General features: G+C 41.9%; 1 protein-coding gene across 1 annotated transcript in view; it reads right to left on the bottom strand.

Moving 5' to 3' along the window:
- LOC126458382 (GPI transamidase component PIG-T) overlaps positions 1 to 19,944 on the bottom strand; it is a 124,644-nt gene that overhangs the window by 68,409 nt on the left and 36,291 nt on the right. Inside the window, exon 4 of the mRNA XM_050095364.1 lies at positions 17,152 to 17,238. Within this exon, the coding sequence (XP_049951321.1) occupies positions 17,152 to 17,238 (87 nt within the window). The remainder of the gene's footprint in view (positions 1 to 17,151; positions 17,239 to 19,944) is intronic.

Below are 19,944 nucleotides of genomic sequence, written 5' to 3'. Positions count from 1 at the left end.
TGCGTAGTGCAGTCCTTTATTCAGAGGTTACATTACTGTGTTGAGGAGGGGTCATACAGCTTCTTCAACACCACAGATACTGCAGTTGGTATAGGTGCAAAATTGAGTCTTTTACCCAAAACAGACAGTGTTTCATCATCCAAATCCTTCTCGGTGCAATTAACAATAGAACGCCGTGCAGTTACTCCCTGTGGCAACAGCTGTTTTGGCACCAAGTGATCAAATTTCGACATCTGCTGATAACTTGCAACCTTATATACACAATCAAACTTGGCCGAAGTCACACCATCAACCCAGTCCCATGATACAGGAGAAAGCAGTGCTACAATCTTCAGATGTAGGTGGACTAGTTCCTCTGAAATGGCATCCAACCTTTGTTTCGTATAACAAATTATCTCCTTCAGAATAGCATGACTCGCCTTCTCTGTTATCTTCCGTGCAGTGGCCATCTTAATAAAATGTGTCCCTCGCAATTTTTGGTATAACACCATGGTCCTGATATCTCCTTAAAAACCTTCAAGAACTTAAAAGTTTTGCTCTATTACCACGTAGCTTGTCAAAGCTTCTTACGTGTGAGGCCATCTCCTCCACATAAATGCATATGATGTGAAATTAAAAGTCTTCCAGTAAATTAATTGTTCAAAGAGATTTTGGGATTGCAGCCAGTCGTCGTAAACTTCATTCCATGAGATTTCAACTGGATACCTACTAGTCACCTACAGGAGAGCCCTCTAAGACTGACGAAGACGTTCTCCACTCCAACTTATATAAAACGCTGATAGTATTGCCGCACACGTGTCAGAATCATGGTGACAGCACCCTTGCTGGTGTAACTGCAAGGATCAACTGTCTTCAGCGTTGCTGCTCACCGCAGTTACTGGAGTTCCAGATGAAGATGCCAGAGTACTCCAATAATCATGGCGAGTGGCAACACCAAAAAGTCCTTCTGTCACCATGATTCCGATGCATACGCGGCAATACTATCAGTGCACTATATAAGGGGGAGTGGAGATCGTCTTCGTCAGTCTTTGATGGCTCACCTGAAGATGACTGGCAGGTGTCCAAATGAAATATCATGGAATTAAGTTTATGATGACTGGCTGCAACCCCAAAATCTCTACAAACACACAACAGCAGCAGTAGCAGCAACAGTCACTTGAGTAAGCCTGGATCAGTGTTACTAAAAGGTGCTATGTGTACAGTGCTCAGAGGCACTGGACAGCACTGAGGGAATCTGAGCATTCAACGCATTAAAAGACTGTGAAGCTAGATGTAAAAGGTGGTCTGATAAAGAGCAAAAAGCTCTGCAGTAAAAATTGAGCAGTGTGGTCCAAAAGATAATACCTAAAACACTGTTCACTGACAACTAATGCATGTCTCACACGGCAGTTATCCTTCAAGCCATTGGCATAAATGAAGGTGCTGTCCCAAAGCTGTGTGTGAAACTCCAGAAGGCCACAACACACCTCTAGGAGGTGACAGGGAAGCATAACTTACGTTGTGTAGGTAGTCAAGGGAGTTATCACAAAAAGAAGTGTAATATGGGTGGTTGGAGATACAGTACAATTGGCAAATATAGCTCCAGTGGCAAACACTGCACGGGAATGACAATGGCAGTTTGGCAGCTTCCACATAGAAACTCATAATTGGACTGGTAGGCAACACACAAATGGGCAAATGTATTTTGCAATGATCAATTGTGTTAACGTGATGTAACATGGATGGCTGTGCAGATGACTACACACCCATAGTCCAGCTTCAATTGCACTAATAATTGATAGAAACAAAGGACTGCCTCATCTGCTCGCCATGAGGTAACACTTAGAATGTGTACAACTTTTCAGAAAACAGACACAATCTGCTGCCAAGTATGATAAATTAGAGATCAACATAGTTTTCTATCAAGTGTTAACCTCAAGAATTTCAAACAGAAGTGCAGCTGGATCAAGTTGCAAGATTAGTGGCAGGAATTCCTTTGGCTCCCCAAAAATTAATACTGATGGTTTATCTGGAGTAGAGACGGTCATGACATGCTGAGGTTATCGATGGAGTGAACAGGTCTGTGACGATGGTTAGCTGCAGAGTGATGTCTACAAAAGCTGCAGCAAATGTTTGTTAACACTGTCTATTGACTACCATATCAACTTCCCATTATCTTGTTGACACTACTGGTAAAGGAAATGGGACAGTAGCTGGAAGGAAGGTGCCTATCCTTGCCAAGTTTGGCTATACAGTGGCTTCACACCACTATGCAGGAGACAGGAAGCCTTTCCAGACACGACTGTATGTATGGAGGAGAAAGCACTTCCCATCAGGAAATAGGTCCTGCAATCTCTAAATGTGAATGTCATCTGGTCTTGGGGCAGATGGTCATAATGATGACCGAGCGAGGTGGTGGAGTGGTTAGCACATTGGACTCGCATTCGGCAGGACGATGCTTCAGTCCCACGTTTGGTCATCCTGATTTAGGTTTTCTGTGGTTTCTCTAAATCGCTCCAGGCAAATGCTGGGATGGTTTCTTTGAAAGGGCATGGCCAATTTCCTTCCTTGTCCTTCCCTAATCCGATGAGACCGACGACCTCGCTGTTTGGTCTCCTCCCCCAAACAACCCTACACCCTCATAATGATGAATGGCATGATCAGTCTTCCTCAGAGTAAAAATACTGTTGTATTACTCATTATTATGAGAACTAAAAGAGATTTCCTAAGCCTTTGCTGTTTGTTTCCGACATAGGAAGGCAGGATGGTAATTAATAGAGCCTGAGGTCTTGGCAAAGTGCTGGCCCAAGGTGTTGGGAGACACTGAAAGGATCCACAATGATACTACCCACAATGGTCAGACTAAATGTTGAAAGATGGACCTTTTTGCCAGCAACACAGCAAAGTTTATCCCAAACAAAAGAAGAGGGAGTAAAATGGTTAAGAGAGTTAACAAAAACAGATGCTAGACACTGTTTTGTTATATCTGTTAACTTGACAGTTCTTTGCATGCATTTGTTTATAGCAGTTACAGTTCTCCAGCACTCAAAGACAGGGAGAGCATATCTTTGTGGACAAACTGCATCTTGGCATTCCTGAGTCCACCAGGGAACTGGGGAGACTTACCAGATGGGTCTTTTCTTCTCATCCTGTCCAGTAAGTCTCCCATGACCTGTGGCTCTGGGTCACTTTCCCGAAATCTACCCTTTTTCCTAGACCTCTCCAGTCCTTTTCCTTCACCCCTCTTCCTTCCCCTTCAATCCTTCTGCCTGAAGGAGGAGCCACTGGCTCTGCAAGCTTGCCTAATTATAATCTACTCTTGGTGAGTAGACTATCTATCTAATTACCTTATTCAGTGTCCATAGATGCACACCTGTGCCAGGCCTCTGCTTATAGCTAGCCACAGCTGCCGCAAGTTGTCATCAGTGTACCAGTTCTTCTACAAGAAGCTGAATGAAATATATTTATTTAAAGTGCTCTTGTGCCAACCAATCTTTTGCTTGCCTGTCCAGATTCCTATGGTGGCAGATCTCTTTGGCGACCTTCCATCCTTTATCATTTTATCATTCGTAATGAGGACACAGCATTTGGCTCTTTGAAAAATAAAGGTTGCCAACTTGCATCATTTATTAAGAGAGACTGGTAGAACAAAAGGCACATAGCACAGAAGAAGTAGTAGTACAGCAAGCACAATGGGGCACCATGTTTTCGCAGGGGGGGGGGGGGGGGGGGGGGGGGGAGTAAGCAGTAGTGTTTAATAGTTTAAAAACTGAGAAAAGTCTTATTTTCAATTACACAGGAAAATAACAAAATTACTAATAACCTGTAGGAACCACTACCAGAAAATGAACAACCATAAGAAATGGGTGAGAAAATCAGAATATATGGAGTAAGAAATACTCCAGCTATTCTAATATTTTATTTATTATGCACAGTTCTTTGCAAAGTCTGTGGGCTGATCGTTGGATGTATGCCAGTAGAGTTCATACTGTTCCATCCTTTATACTCTGGCTGACTGCCAATCTCTTCTTTTCCTCTTGTCTTGAAACAGGATACAGTAAGAATTGTGAAATTCATTTAATTGTCTTTCCGATTGATGATAATCATTTACTGTTAATGTTTTCTACTATACCTACGCTTCACTGAAGAGTATGTGTCACTGCTCTTAAATGAACCATCTGATTAGCAAATTAACTAAACCTTGAACCATTTCGCATGATCAACTTTCTTATCGACACATGAATCATCTCAAGTCAAATTCTCTTGACTGATCTAAATAATCATTCATCATGACCATTTGCCAACAACTCTGCCAAGAGTCCTGGTAAATGTAAGTGAAAAGCCATCAATTATTGCGGCCACAGGTGTAGTTTTAATTATTCTCACACATCACTGATGTTGTTGATAGCTAGGCTCGTATGCACATATTAATATTTGGGTAGCAGTAACCTTACAAATTACATATTTGTCTTGTGAAGGAACAAATGGTCATCTCACAATACATAATCAAAAGTGGTTAAAGATGAAGTCCTATTAGTTTACTTATAACTTTACATTGTGAAGAAGTGAATCTCATGTGAGATTTTTCTGACAAGTATTTGTTATAAAAGATAATGCTCCATCATGCAAAAACACAGCACAAATGCATGGATTATACACTGCTGGCCACCGTAAATGCAACACCAAGAAAGACAAGGGGTAGCACAACAAAATTTATTTTGTAGATAACATGTTGACCAAGTATCAAATGATTACGTTTACAGACGTGTGTGACATGTGGTTCCTGCCAGAATCAGTAGCCAGAGTAGCCGCCATTGTTGGAGATCACCGCTGCCACACGTCTCGGCATTGAGTCAAAGAGACGTTGGATGTGTTCCTGGGGTACAGCAGCCCAAGCAGCTTCCACACGTTGCCAAAGATCATCCAGTGTGGCAGCTGGGGATGTAATCTGGGTCACTCGTTGAGCAACCATGGACCAAATGTTTTCTATCGGCGAAAGATCCGGAGAGCGAGCCGGCCAGGGAAGCAATTCAATCTGGTTATTGACGAAGAACCTTTGGACAATGCGTGCCACGTGTGGTCGCGCATTATCCTGTTGAAATATGTCTGTGGCCGAGCCCTGAAGGTAAGGAAGGACAACTGGCTCCAGCACCTTGGATATGTAACGCCGGCTATTTAAAGTACTGCCAATGCGTACTAGAGGCGTGCGAGAGTAATATCCAATTCCGCCCCATACCATAATACCCGGTGCAAGACCAGTGTGGCGGTGCATAATGCAGCTGTCCAGCATCCTCTCTCCACGGTGTCTCCACACTCGAATCCGACCATCGTGGTGCTGCAGATGGGAGCGTGCCTCATCAGTAAAGACAACGTCATTCCATTCTGCCGTCCACATCCGTCTGTCATCACACCATTGGCGACGGAGACGTCTGTGGTTCTGCGTCAATGGTAGACGAAGCAATGGACGTCTTGCGGACAGACCACTCTGCTGTAAACGACGTCGAATGGTACGCGCAGACACTGGATGATGCGTTACAGACGCAATGTACTGTGCTATGGTTCGGGATTTCACTGAGCGATCCGTCACTGCCATGCGCACAATTTGCCTATCAGCACGTGCAGTGGTGCACCGAGGTGAATGCGATCGACCACGTCGGTCCGTCGTACCCTCCTGCATCCAACGGTCACATATCCGCATTACAGTTGTTTGGTTTCGTCCAACATGACTAGCGATTTCTCTGTATGATAATTCACAATCTCGGTAAGCCACTATCCTTCCTGTCGAACTCGGATACTTGATCAAAAGATGTTCGCTGTTGTCTATGAGGCATAACTGATCGTCTTGTGAAACAACCACAAGTAAACACACATGCCGAACGTACACTCGTCGAAATCGCCAAGACTTAAATGGCGCTATGAGGTGGCGCCACAGGCGTGCGTGATGTGCGTCTGCGCTGAAATTCTAATCAGTTGCATATCTCATCGCTGCAAACTCATGGTGTAAATTTCACTTGATTCGGATGCTTCCTTCAGGGTGTTGCATTTACGGTGGCCAGCAGTGTATAATTTGATAATGAAGTCAAACAGTGCATTTTACACATACTAAAAGCACCACAACATCTAAGACATGCTAAATACATACAACAGAAAATAATATCTGGATTTCAACGGAAAACAAATAGTTTTCCGATAATCTCACAGTATGTGGTTAAAGGGATGAAGTGTTTGGGGAATGAGAAAAATATCCAGAGAAAATGCTAAAATAGTTGTTGCTATTAAAGTCAATCTGTGATTTAATTCTTTGTATGTCTCCCATTACTTTAGAAAGCCTTAATTACTAGCTACTGCTGATGACTCCTCTGCAACTAACGTCTGCTCTTCTATCCTATTTTTGTTTGTTCATCCCGGAATTTCCATAGCCATAATAGAAAGCCCCCCCCCCATGAACCATGGACCTTGCCGTTGGTGGGGAGGCTTGCGTGCCTCAGCGATACAGATAGCCGTACCGTAGGTGCAACCGCAGCGTAGGTGGTATCTGTTGAGAGGCCAGACAAACGTGTGGTTCCTGAAGAGGGGCAGCAGCCTTTTCAGTAGTTGCAAGGGCAACAGTCTGGATGATTGACTGATCAGGCCTTGTAACAATAACCAAAACGGCCTTGCTGTGCTGGTACTGCGAACGGCTGAAAGCAAGGGGAAACTACGGCCGTAATTTTACCCGAGGGCATGCAGCTTTACTGTATGATTAAATGATGATGGTGTCCTCTTGGGTAAAATATTCCGGAGGTAAAATAGTCCCCCATTCGGATCTCCGGGCGGGGACTACTCAAGAGGATGTTGTTATCAGGAGAAAGAAAACTGGCATTCTATGGATCGGAGCGTGGAATGTCAGATCCCTTAATCGGGCAGGTAGGTTAGAAAATTTAAAAAAGGAAATGGATAGGTTAAAGTTAGATATAGTGGGAATTAGTGAAGTTTGGTGGCAGGAGGAACAATACTACTGGTCAGGTGACTACAGGGTTATAAACACAAAATCAAATAGGGGTCATGCAGGAGTAGGTTTAATAATGAATAGGAAAATAGGAATGCGGGTAAGCTACTACAAACAGCATAGTGAATGCATTATTGTGGCCAAGGTAGATACGAAGCCCACACTTACTACAGTAGTACAAGTTTATATGCCAACTAGCTCTGCAGATGATGAAGAAATTGAAGAAATGTATGATGAAATAAAAGAAATTATTCAGACAGTGAAGGGAGACGAAAATTTAATAGTCATGGGTGACTGGAATTCGTCAGTAGGAAAAGGGAGAGAAGGAAACATAGTAGGTGAATATGGATTGGGGCTAAGAAATGAAAGAGGAAGCCGCCTGGTAGAATTTTGCACAGAGCACAACTTAATCATAGCTAACACTTGGTTTAAGAATCATGAAAGAAGGCTGTATACATGGAAGAACCCTGGAGATACTAAAAGGTATCAGATAGATTATATAATGGTAAGACAGAGATTTAGGAACCAGGTTTTAAATTGTAAGACATTTCCAGGGGCAGATGTGGACTCTGACCACAATCTATTGGCTATGACCTGTAGATTAAAACTGAAGAAACTGCAAAAAGGTGGGAATTTAAGGAGATGGAACCTGGATAAACTGAAAGAGTTTCAGGGACAGCATAAGGGAACAATTGACAGGAATGGGGGAAAGAAATACAGTAGAAGAAGAATGGGTAGCATTGAGGGATGAAGTAGTGAAGGCAGCAGAGGATCAGGTAGGTAAAAAGACGAGGGCTAGTAGAAATCCTTGGGTAACAGAAGAAATATTGAATTTAATTGATGAAAGGAGAAAATATAAAAATGCAGTAAATGAAGCAGGCAAAAAGGAATACAAATGTCTCAAAAATGAGATCGACAGGAAGTGCAAAATGGCTAAGCAGGGATGGCTAGAGGACAAATGTAAGGATGTAGAGGCTTATCTCACTAGGGGTAAGATAGATACTGCCTACAGGAAAATTAAAGAGACCTTTGGAGATACGAGAACCACTTGCATGAACGTCAAGAGCTCAGATGGAAACCCAGTTCTAAGCAAAGAAGGGAAAGCAGAAAGTTGGAAGGAGTATATAGAGGGTCTATACAAGGGCGATGTACTTGAGGACAATATTATGGAAATGGAAGAGGATGTAGATGAAGATGAAATGGGAGCTACGATACTGCGTGAGGAGATTGACAGAGCACTGAAAGACCTGAGTCAAAACAAGGCCCCTGGAGTAGACAACATTCCATTGGAACTACTGACGGCCTTGGGAGAGCCAGTCCTGACAAAACTCTACCATCTGGTGAGGAAGATGTACGAAACAGGCGAAATACCCTCAGATTTCAAGAAGAATATAATAATTCCAATTCCAAAGAAAGCAGGTGTTGACAGATGTGAAAATTACCAAACTATCAGTTTAATAAGCCACAGCTGCAAAATACTAACACGAATTCTTTACAGATGAATGGAAAAACTAGTAGAAGCCGACCTCGGGGAAGATCAGTTTGGATTCCGTAGAAATACTGGAACATGTGAGGCAATACTGACCCTAGGACTTATCTTAGAAGAAAGATTAAGGAAAGGCAAACCTACGTTTCTAGCATTTGTAGACTTAGAGAAAGCTTTTGACAATGTTGACTGGAATACTCTCTTTAAAATTCTAAAGGTGGCAGGGGTAAAATACAGGGAGCGAAAGGCTATTTACAATTTGTAAAGAAACCAGATGGCAGTTATAAGAGTTGAGGGGCATGAAAGGGAAGAGTGGTTGGGAAGGGAGTAAGACAGGGTTGTAGCCTCTTCCTGGTGTTATTCAATCTGTATATTGAGCAAGCAGTAAAGGAAACAAAAGAAAAATTCGGAGTAGGTATTAAAATCCATGGAGGAGAAATAAAAACTTTGAGGTTCGCCGATGACATTGTAATTCTGTCGGAGACAGCAAAGGACTTGGAAGAGCAGTTGAATGGAATGGACAGTGTCTTGAAAGGAGGATATAAGATGAACATCAACAAAAGCAAAACGAGGGTAATGGAATGGAGTCGAATTAAGTCGGGTGATGTTGAGGGAATTAGATTAGGAAATGAGACACTTAAAGTAGTAAAGTAGTTTAGCTATTTGGGGAGCAAAAGAACTGATGATGGTCGAAGTAGAGAGGATATGAAATATAGACTGGCAATGGCAAGGAAAGCGTTTCTGAAGAAGAGAAATTTGTTTACATCGAGTATAGATTTAAGTGTCAGGAAGTCATTTCTGAAAGTACTTGTGTGGAGTGTAGCCATGTATGGAGGTGAAACATGGACGATAAATAGTTCGGACAAGAAGAGAATAGAAGCTTTCAAAATGTGGTGCTACAGAAGAATGCTGAAGATTAGATGGGTGGATCACATAACTAATGAGGAAGTATTGAATAGGATTGGGGAGAAGAGAAGTTTGTGGCACAACTTGACCAGAAGAAGGGATCGGTTGGTAGGACATGTTCTGAGGCAACAAGGGATCACCAATTTAGTATTGGAGGGCAGCGTAGAGGGTAAAAATCGTAGAGGGAGACCAAGAGATGAATACACTAAGCAGATTCAGAAGGATGTAGGTTGCAGTAGGTACTGGGAGATGAAGAAGCTTGCACAGGATAGAGTAGCATGGAGAGCTGCATCAAACCAGTCTCAGGACTGAAGACCACAACAACAACAACATAATAGAAAGAATAAATTATTAAGTAAACAATAAAAATATACAATGAATGTAAGCTTGGTTTGTCCATGAGTGCTGCTAAACTCTGCAACCCAGCTCCACAGACCCATGGGGGTTGTATGATGTGGAACCCTCCAGCCCCCATCACGATTAACAGGTGTATTAAGTAATATCAACATTTAACAGTATGCTGAAAGGGCATCATCAGGAGCACCCCACGGAAGTGTGATAGGACCACTGTTGTTCTGTATATACATAAATGATTTGGTGGACGGGATGGGCAGCAATCTGTGGTTGTTTGCTGATGATGCCATAGTGTACAGTAAGGTTTCAAAGTTGAGTGACTGTAGGAAGATACAAGATGAGTTACACAAAATTTCTAGTTGGTATGATGAATGGGAGGCAGTACTAAATGAGATAAAATGTAAATTAATGCAGATGAGTAGGAAGCACAAACCTGTAATGTTCGGATACAGTGTCCAGTTTGACACAGTCAAGTCGTTTAAATATTTGGGCATAATATTGCAAAGCAGTATGAGGTAGAACTAGCATGTGAAAACTGTAGTAGGGAAGGCAAATGGTCGACTTCAGTTTACTGGGGGAATTCTGGGAAAGAGCAGTTCACATGTAATGGAGACCACATACAGGATGCTGGTGTGACCTATTCTTGAGTACTGCTTGAGTTTTTGGGATCCGTACGAGGTTGGATTGAAGTAATTCGGAGGAGGGCTGCAAGATTTGTTACCAGTAGGTTCGAACAAAACATAAGTGTGCAGAGATGCTTCGGGAATTCAAATGGGAATCCCTGGAGGGAAAGCGGTATTCTTTTCAGGAAACACTATTGAGAAAATTTAGAGAACCAGCATTTGAAGCTGACTGCTGAACAATTCTGCTGCTGCCAACATACATCGTTTAAGGATCACACAGAGGCATACAGACAGTTGTTTTTCGCTCACTCTATTTGTGCTTGAAACAGGAGGGAAATGACAAGTAGTGGTACAGGGTACCCACCACCATGGACCTTACAGTGGCTTGCGGAGTATCTATGTAGATGTAGATGAGGAGATCTTGTTAGTTGTGAATTGTAAAAAAGGAAACAGATGAGAGTGAGAAGCATACGTAGCTTCAAAAGATAAGATAAGAGCAGTTGGAGAACTCAAGTTAAAAATAATTGCCAATGTAATTGTCAACAGTGAGTACACAAGTTGTGATATAATTGTTCAATGAAGATGGTAAAGATTACAATGTATCACAATTTCAGTTTTAACAAGTGAACCTAAATACAGATGTGGAAACAAACAAACAAAGTAACTTTGAAAGAATTTTACATGTATCACATAACGATCAAAGACAACTAGGGATATACTCATATTACCAATCCCCATAATTTATCTGAACACTTTTTAGTTGACATATAAGCAAAAGGAGAGGAAAAACAAATGATATTCATACGCCAGAATAGAAAGAAACTCCATACGGAAGAGTATATTTACTTGAGATATACATTCACAAATGATGGCAACGTCGATGGCATTGGAAGACTAGTGATTTTACCGTCACCTTATGACGGAAGTCCACGACACACGCACGAGTACACATTAGATGCTATGACCTACTGAACAAAATGTGATCACCCTGATTTATCCATAACATTCACTTGCAATTCATAATGGTTGGAGATCAAAGACAAGATGATTTATGGACAAGCTCCTATGGGCTCTCATGACATAATAGCTTGAGTTTTTCTATACAAACAAATAAGATTCGCGGTTGTTATTAAAAGGTACCATATTTTTGAAACCATTATATGCTGGATGTACACACTCAAATCACAGAAATGAGGATCATCTCATTCACACAATTTAATTTGGTCACATGAAAAAATCTGTCCAAATCAAACTGATCGAAAATTTGAACTGAATTTCTGAAGCCAAAACAGGATCCAGAATTATACTATATAGGAGTGAAAATATGATTCATGGTGCATGTGGAAGAGTAAATATGAATTCACCATGCATGAGTAACGGAAAGAGTACAAAGTGATATGTTGTTGTTGTTGTGGTCTTTAGTCCCAAGAGTGGTCTGATGCAGCTCTCTGTGCTACTCTATCCTGTGCAAGCTTCTTCATCTCCCAGTACCTACTGCAACCTACATCCTTCTGAATCTGCTTGGTGTATTCATCTCTTGGTCTCCCTCTACGATTTTTACTCTCCACACTGCCCTCCAATACTAAATTGTTGATCCCTTGATGCCTCAGAACATCTCCTACCAACCGATCCCTTCTTCTAATCAAGTTGTGCCACAAATTTCTCTTCTCTCCAATTCTATTCAATACTTCCTCATTAGTTATGTGATCTACCCATCTAACCTTCAGCATTCTTCTGTAGCACCACATTTTGAAAGCTTCTATTCTCTTCTTGTCTAAACTATTTATCGTCCACATTTCACTTCCATACGTGGCTACAGCCCATACAAATACTTTCATAAACGATTTCCTGACACTTAAATCTACACTAGATGTTAACAAATTTCTCTTCTTCAGAAACGCTTTCCTTGCCATTGCCAGTCTACATTTTATATCCTCTCTACTTTGGCCTTCATCAGTTATTTAGTTCCTCAAATAGCAAAGTGTCTCATTTCCTAATCTAATTCCCTCAGCATCACCCGACTTAATTCGATTACATCCCTTTATCCTCATTTTGCTTTTGTTGATGTTCATCTTATACCCTCCTTTCAAGACACTGTCCATTCTGTTTAACTGCTCTTCCAAGTCCTTTGCAGTCTCTGAAAGAATTACAATATCATCAGCGAATCTCAACGTTTTTATTTCTTCTCCAAGCATTTTTAATTCCTACTCCTAATTTTTATTTTGTTTCCTTTACTGCTTGCTCAATATACAGATTGAATAACATCGGGGATAGGCTACAACCCTGTCTCACTCCCTTCCCAACCACTGCTTCCCTTTCGTTCCCCTCGACTCTTATAACTGCCATCTGCTTTCTATACAAATCGTGAATAGCCTTTCGCTCCCTGTATTTTACCCCTGCCACCTTCAGAATTTGAAAGAGAGTATTCCAATCAACTTTGTCAAAAGCTTTCTCTAAGTCTACAAATGCTAGAAATGTAGGTTTGCCCTTCCTTAATCTTTCTTCTAAGATAAGTTGTAAGGTCAGTATTGCCTCACGTGTTCCAGTATTTCTACGGAATCCAAACTGATCTTCCCCGAGGTCGGATTCTACCAGTTTTTCCATTCATCTGTAAAGAATTCGTGTTAGTATTTTGCAGCTGTGACTTATTAAACTGATAGTTTGGTAACAATATAATGGAAGGAAACATTCCACGTGGGAAAAATTATATATAAAAACAAAGATGAGGTGACTTACCGAACAAAAGCGCTGGCAGGTCGATAGACACACAAACAAACACAAACATACACACAAAATTCAAGCTTTCGCAACAAACTGTTGCCTCATCAGGAAAGAGCGAAGGAGAGGGGAAGACGAAAGGAAGTGGGTTTTAAGGGAGAGGGTAAGGAGTCATTCCAATCCCGGGAGCGGAAAGACTTACCTTAGGGGGAAAAAAAGACAGGTATACACTCGCACACACGCACACATATCCATCCACACATACAGACACAAGCAGACAAGCAGACAAATATGTCTGCTTGTGTCTGTATGTGTGGATGGATATGTGTGCGTGTGTGCGAGTGTATACCCGTCCTTTTTTCCCCCTAAGGTAAGTCTTTCCGCTCCCGGGATTGGAATGACTCCTTACCCTCTCCCTTAAAACCCACTTCCTTTCGTCTTCCCCTCTCCTTCGCTCTTTCCTGATGAGGCAACAGTTTGTTGCGAAAGCTTGAATTTTGTGTGTATGTTTGTGTTTGTTTGTGTGTCTATCGACCTGCCAGCACTTTTGTTCGGTAAGTCACCTCATCTTTGTTTTTATATATGATAGTTTGGTAATTTACACATGTGTCAACACCTGCTTTCTTTGGGATTGGAATTATTGTATTCTTCTTGAAGTCTGAGGGTATTTCGCCTGTCTCATACATCTTGCTCACCAGATGGTAGAGTTTTGTCAGGAGTGGCTCTCCCAAGGCTGTCAGTAGTTCTAATGGAATGTTGTCTACTCCTGGGGCCTTGTTTCGACTTAGGTCTTTCGGTGTTCTGTCAAACTCTCCATGCAATATCATATCTCCCATTTCATCTTCATCTACAACCTCTTCCACGTCCATAATATTGTTCTCAAGTACATCAGCCTTGTATATAGATACTCTATATAATCCTTCCATCTTTCTGTATTCCCTTCTTTGCTTAGACTGGGTTTTCATCTGAGCTCTTGATATTCATACAAGTGGTTCTCTTTTCTCCAAAGGTCTCTTTAATTTTCCTGTAGGCATTATCTATCTTATCCCTAATGATATATGCCTCTACATCCTTACATTTGTCCTCTAGCCATCCCTGCTTAGCCATTTTGCACTTCCTGTCGACCTCAATTTTGAGGTGTTTGTCTTCCTTTCTGCCTGCTTCATTAACTGCATTTTTATATTTTCTCTTTTCATCAATTAAATTCAATATATATTCTGTTACCCAAGGATTTCTACTAGCCCTTATCTTTTTACATACTTGATCCTCTGCTGCCTTCACTATTTCATCACTCAAAGCTACCCATTCTTCTTCTACTGTATTTCTTTCCCCCATTCTTGTCAATCATTCCCTAATGCTACCTCTCAAACTCTCTTACAACCTCTAGTTCTGTCAGTTTATCCAGGTCCCATCTCCTTAAATTCCCACCTTTCTGCAGTTTCTTCAGTTTTAATCTACAGTTCATAACCAATAGATTGTGGGCAGAGTCCACATCTGCCCCTGGAAATGTCTTAAAATTTAAAACCTGGTTCCTAAATCTCTGTCTTATCATTGTATAATCTATCTGAAACAATACAGTATCACTAGGCCTCTTCCATGTATACAACCTCATTTCATGATTCTTGAACCAAGTGTTAGCTATGATTAAGTTATGCTCTGTGCAAAATTCTACCAGGCTGCTTCCTCTTTCATTCCATACCTCCATTCCATATTCACCTAATATGTTTCTGTCTCTTCTTTTCCTACTATCGAATTCCAATCACCAATGACTATTAAATTTTCGTCTCCCTTCACTATCTGAATAATTTCTTTTATCTCATCATACATTTCATCAATGTCTTCGTCATCTGCGGAGCAAGCTGGCATATAAACTTGTACTACTGTGGTAGGTGTGGGCTTTGTGTCTATCTTGGCCACAATAATGCATTCACTATGCTGTTTGTAAGAGCTTACCTGCACCCCTATTTTTTTTATTCATTATTAAACCTACTCCTGTATTACCCCTACTTGATTTTGTATTTATAACCTTGTATTTACCTGACCAGAAGTCTCATTCCTCCTGCCACTGAACTTCACTAATTCCCACTATACCTAACTTTAATCTATCCATTTCCCTTTTTAAATTTTCCTACCTACCTACCTGATTAAAGGATCTGACATTCCACACCCCAATCCGTAGAACACCAGTTTTCTTTCTCCTGATAACGATGTCCTCCTGTGTAGTCCCCGCCCGGAGCCCTGAATGGGGGACTATTTTTCCTCCGGAATATTTCACCCAAGAGGACGCCATCATCATTTAACCATACAGTAAAGCTGCATGCCCTCGGGAAAAATTACGGCTGTAAGTTTCCCCTTGCTTTCAGCTGTTTGCAGTACCAGCACTGCAAGGTCAATGGTTAGTGTTACAAGGCCAGATCAGTCAATCATTAAGACTGTTGCCCCTGCATATACTGAAAAGGCAACTGCCCCTCTTCAGGAATCACACGTTTGTCTGGCCTCTCAACAGATACCTGGCCTCTCAACAGATACCCCTCTGTTGTAGTTGCACCTACAGTACGGCTATCTGTATCGCTGAGGCATGCAAGCCTCCCCACTAATGGCAAGGTCCATGGTTCATGGGGGGAGGACAAAGTGATATGCAAGATCATATTTAAATGAGACACAAACAGAAGATGGATATCAGAGAACCAAAAATTGCCAAAATACTAACACAGGATAATCAAGAGAGAGACTTAGATGATCACGGGTGGTTCAATACAATCTGCTTCTATCAAAAGATATCACAAGCACACACAAATATGGGGTACTGCAACTCAGTGAACTCAATTAATCATGTGTGCAAATACATTAACACAGGGAATTATATGAGTTGTTCACAAAGGAAACGATATGGGTGCGTTCACAATAACCAGAGACAACAGCAAATAACATTCAAAAGATGAAATACTTCAGTATCAAATCATTTAGGAATAAAGGAGATGTCTTCCCAAAAGGCAGAGGAGCTGTGTCATTGACAGGTACACAAACAAAAAGTGCAGAGCTTTGCTAGCTTTTGGAATGAAATTCCTTTCTATAGCTGTAGGAGAAATCCCCCCCACACATATGCCTGTCTCCCTAAATTGCGCTCAGTTGTCTGAGTGCAGTGTAGGGAGACAGGTGTGTGTGTGTGTGTGTGTGTGTGTGTGTGTGTGTGTGTGTGTGTGTGTGTTTGTCTTACAGCTTGAGAAAGGAATTTCATTCTGTAAACTAACAAAGCTCTGCACCTTTTGCTTGTGTACATGTCAATGACACAGTGTTCTGCCTTTCTGTGAGTCGTCTCCTTTATTCCTAAATAATTTGTTATTCTCATACAGAACTTTGCATACAATATTATATTTCAGTATCAAGTAGGCAGATATATAAATTGTAATGATGGGGCTTAGCGAATATTGGGTTTCCCAATACATGATAAAGAACCAGCAGTAGTTGATAAACAGTGCATTTAGAAAATGGTCAACACATATTCTTACAAAAGACTCTGCAGATAGAGTAGGCAGTGAACCAGCTGTGAATATAACATTAATTACATTTTTCCAACTTTGTCAAAATGATCCATTTACAAGAACACTGCTATATGTTGATGAACCATCATGCTATATGTGGAATGCAACAAGATGAATCTTTCAATTAAGAAAGCAACGAGCTCCAGTCAGGGGTCACAAAGAAATCTTCAAAAGTAATTAAGAGTATTTCTGAGCGTTCAAGAGTATTTCTGAGCGTTCAAGAGTATTTCTGAGCATGAAATGCTAACATTATTATGATACCTCTGAATATTCATTTTTACAATATTTTTGCTTAATCTGGAATATTCTCAGAAAACAAATTACAATACAGACCAAGCGACATGGGTCGTTTTTAACTTGTAATCATAATAAACAAATCTTGCCTTCCATAGTGCCAGTGTTGAGTTTGGTGTTTCCAGTAAAAAAAAAAAGAGAGAGAGAGGAGAATGGATGCTCTCTGCAAAATCTATGGCATTGAATCTGCTTGAAAATTATGTTTTCCAAGCTCATAGCAAAAATCAAAAACATTATCATAATGCATAAACAGATACATACCCTGCAAACTGGTCTGAGGTGAACTCCTAGAGAGTGGTAATTTGTATTGTGTATAAACCCAGCATTTAAGAGTGTTGCCAAACCTCTCTGTGGAATAAAAAAGACAATACAGTAACGCAAAATAAGAAGTTGGCTTCAACATGTGAGAAAGTAATGTTAACTACAGTTACGTCTATATTTCAGGTACAAAACCAGGAAGACTAATTCTAATTAATTACAAAGATAATAGAAATTAAATTAAAGTGAACACAGAAAAGAACTTTTACTCACTGGACTTCTTTCACCTCTATTTAGTAGTAATTTCAGATGTTCAACATCATTTTTCTAGACATTACTTTCTAAACTGAAATGTAGCTCATCAGTCCCACTTAAAATGAAAACACACATTTCTGTACCCAGTAATCAATTCTAGTACATTCAGTGTCATTAATATGACACTAAATATGCTAGAATTAATTACTTATTTTTGCATAATGTATGTGACAAACGAGTGCCCAGTGGAAAAAGGGCACATGCCACTGTGATTTTGGTACAGGACGACAGCCGATGCCATCTAGTGTTGTAGGTGGGAACTTGTAGCACAGTGGCATGTGCCCGTTCCTTTAAAGAGAGCATATTATATTTTCTGTTATTCAGGACTGATGCATTCCCAGTGGAAAAGAGACCCATGCCAATAGTATTTCTGTGTCTCACGAGTCGATTCATCTGATTGGTTGACTTGGTTTTGGAAAGCCAATCAGAAAGGATTTCTCAAATATTGTTCATGTTTCCCAGGTGGCCGCAATAGGTGTTGCTATTAATGTTACCCATGACGAAAATACACTCCTGGAAATGGAAAAAAGAACACATTGACACCGGTGTGTCAGACCCACCATACTTGCTCCGGACACTGCGAGAGGGCTGTACAAGCAATGATCACACGCACGGCACAGCGGACACACCAGGAACCGCGGTGTTGGCCGTCGAATGGCGCTAGCTGCGCAGCATTTGTGCACCGCCGCCGTCAGTGTCAGCCAGTTTGCCGTGGCATACGGAGCTCCATCGCAGTCTTTAACACTGGTAGCATGCCGCGACAGCGTGGACGTGAACCGTATGTGCAGTTGACGGACTTTGAGCGAGGGCGTATAGTGGGCATGCGGGAGGCCGGGTGGCCGTACCGCCGAATTGCTCAACACGTGGGGCGTGAGGTCTCCACAGTACATCGATGTTGTCGCCAGTGGTCGGTGGAAGGTGCACGTGCCCGTCGACCTGGGACCGGACCGCAGCGACGCACGGATGCACGCCAAGACCGTAGGATCCTACGCAGTGCCATAGGGGACCGCACCGCCACTTCCCAGCAAATTAGGGACACTGTTGCTCCTGGGGTATCGGCGAAGACCATTCGCAACCGTCTCCATGAAGCTGGGCTACGGTCCCGCACACCGTTAGGCCGTCTTCCGCTCACGCCCCAACATCGTGCAGCCCGCCTCCAGTGGCGTCGCGACAGGCGTGAATGGAGGGACGAATGGAGACGTGTCGTCTTCAGCGATGAGAGTCGCTTCTGCCTTGGTGCCACTGATGGTCGTATGCGTGTTTGGCGCCGTGCAGGTGAGCGCCACAATCAGGAATGCATACGACCGAGGCACACAGGGCCAACACCCGGCATCATGGTGTGGGGAGCGATCTCCTACACTGGCCGTACACCACTGGTGATCGTCGAGGGGACACTGAATAGTGCACGGTACATCCAAGCCGTCATCGAACCCATCGTTCTACCATTCCTAGACCGGCAAGGGAACTTGCTGTTCCAACAGGACAATGCACGTCCGCATGTATCCCGTGCCACCCTACGTGCTCTAGAAGGTGTAAGTCAACTACCCTGGCCAGCAAGATCTCTGGATCTGTCCCCCATTGAGCATGTTTGGGACTGGATGAAGCGTCGTCTCACGTGGTCTGCACGTCCAGCACGAACGCTGGTCCAACTGAGGCGCCAGGTGGAAATGGCATGGCAAGCCGTTCCACAGGACTACATCCAGCATCTCTACGATCGTCTCCATGGGAGAATAGCAGCCTGCATTGCTGCGAAAGGTGGATATACACTGTACTAGTGCTGACATTGTGCATGCTCTGTTGCCTGTGTCTATGTGCCTGTGGTTCTGTCAGTGTGGTCATGTGATGTATCTGACCCCAGGAATGTGTCAATAAAGTTTCCCCTTCCTGGGACAATGAATTCACGGTGTTCTTATTTCAATTTCCAGGAGTGTACAACAGTACTTTAAAAAAAAAAATTAAAAATAATTATAAAGAAAATGAGTGGGAAGATAATGAAAGGAAGAGGTTAAGAAGCAATGGAAAAGAATATAAATCCTGAAAAAATAAGATTGAGCCCAAGAAAGTGTTTTGTAGTGCCACTGACCCATGCTGCAAAACTAGTTTCTGCAAATACTCAACACTGAATGAACGACAGAAGGAAGCAATATTTAGAGTTTTATCAATTGGGAGATTATAGTAAGCACAATGCTTATTTATCTGGATTAGTGCAACCTAATAGGTGCAAAAAAGTATATCCAAGGAAGAGGAAGGTTCCAACAGTAAGCCAGACAAGGTTTCTTTCAGGTATTTTATTCAAGACACTCCAGTTACTGAGGCGGAAATGTGTAGTGCCGCATTTTAACCGTTTATGCCATTTCTGTTAAATGTTTGAGGACTGTTCATAGCAATGAACTGAGAGTAATGAATCTACAATATATGTATCTGTACATACACCTTGACAGGATAGAAGAGGCCAGCATTCTAACAGACCTCATGCCATTG

This window comes from Schistocerca serialis, chromosome 2 (assembly GCF_023864345.2).
Source record: "Schistocerca serialis cubense isolate TAMUIC-IGC-003099 chromosome 2, iqSchSeri2.2, whole genome shotgun sequence".
In the NCBI taxonomy this organism is placed as follows: domain Eukaryota; kingdom Metazoa; phylum Arthropoda; class Insecta; order Orthoptera; family Acrididae; genus Schistocerca; species Schistocerca serialis.
The sequence above is the reverse complement of the archived record's forward strand: the minus strand, read 5'-3'. Positions and strand labels throughout refer to the sequence as shown.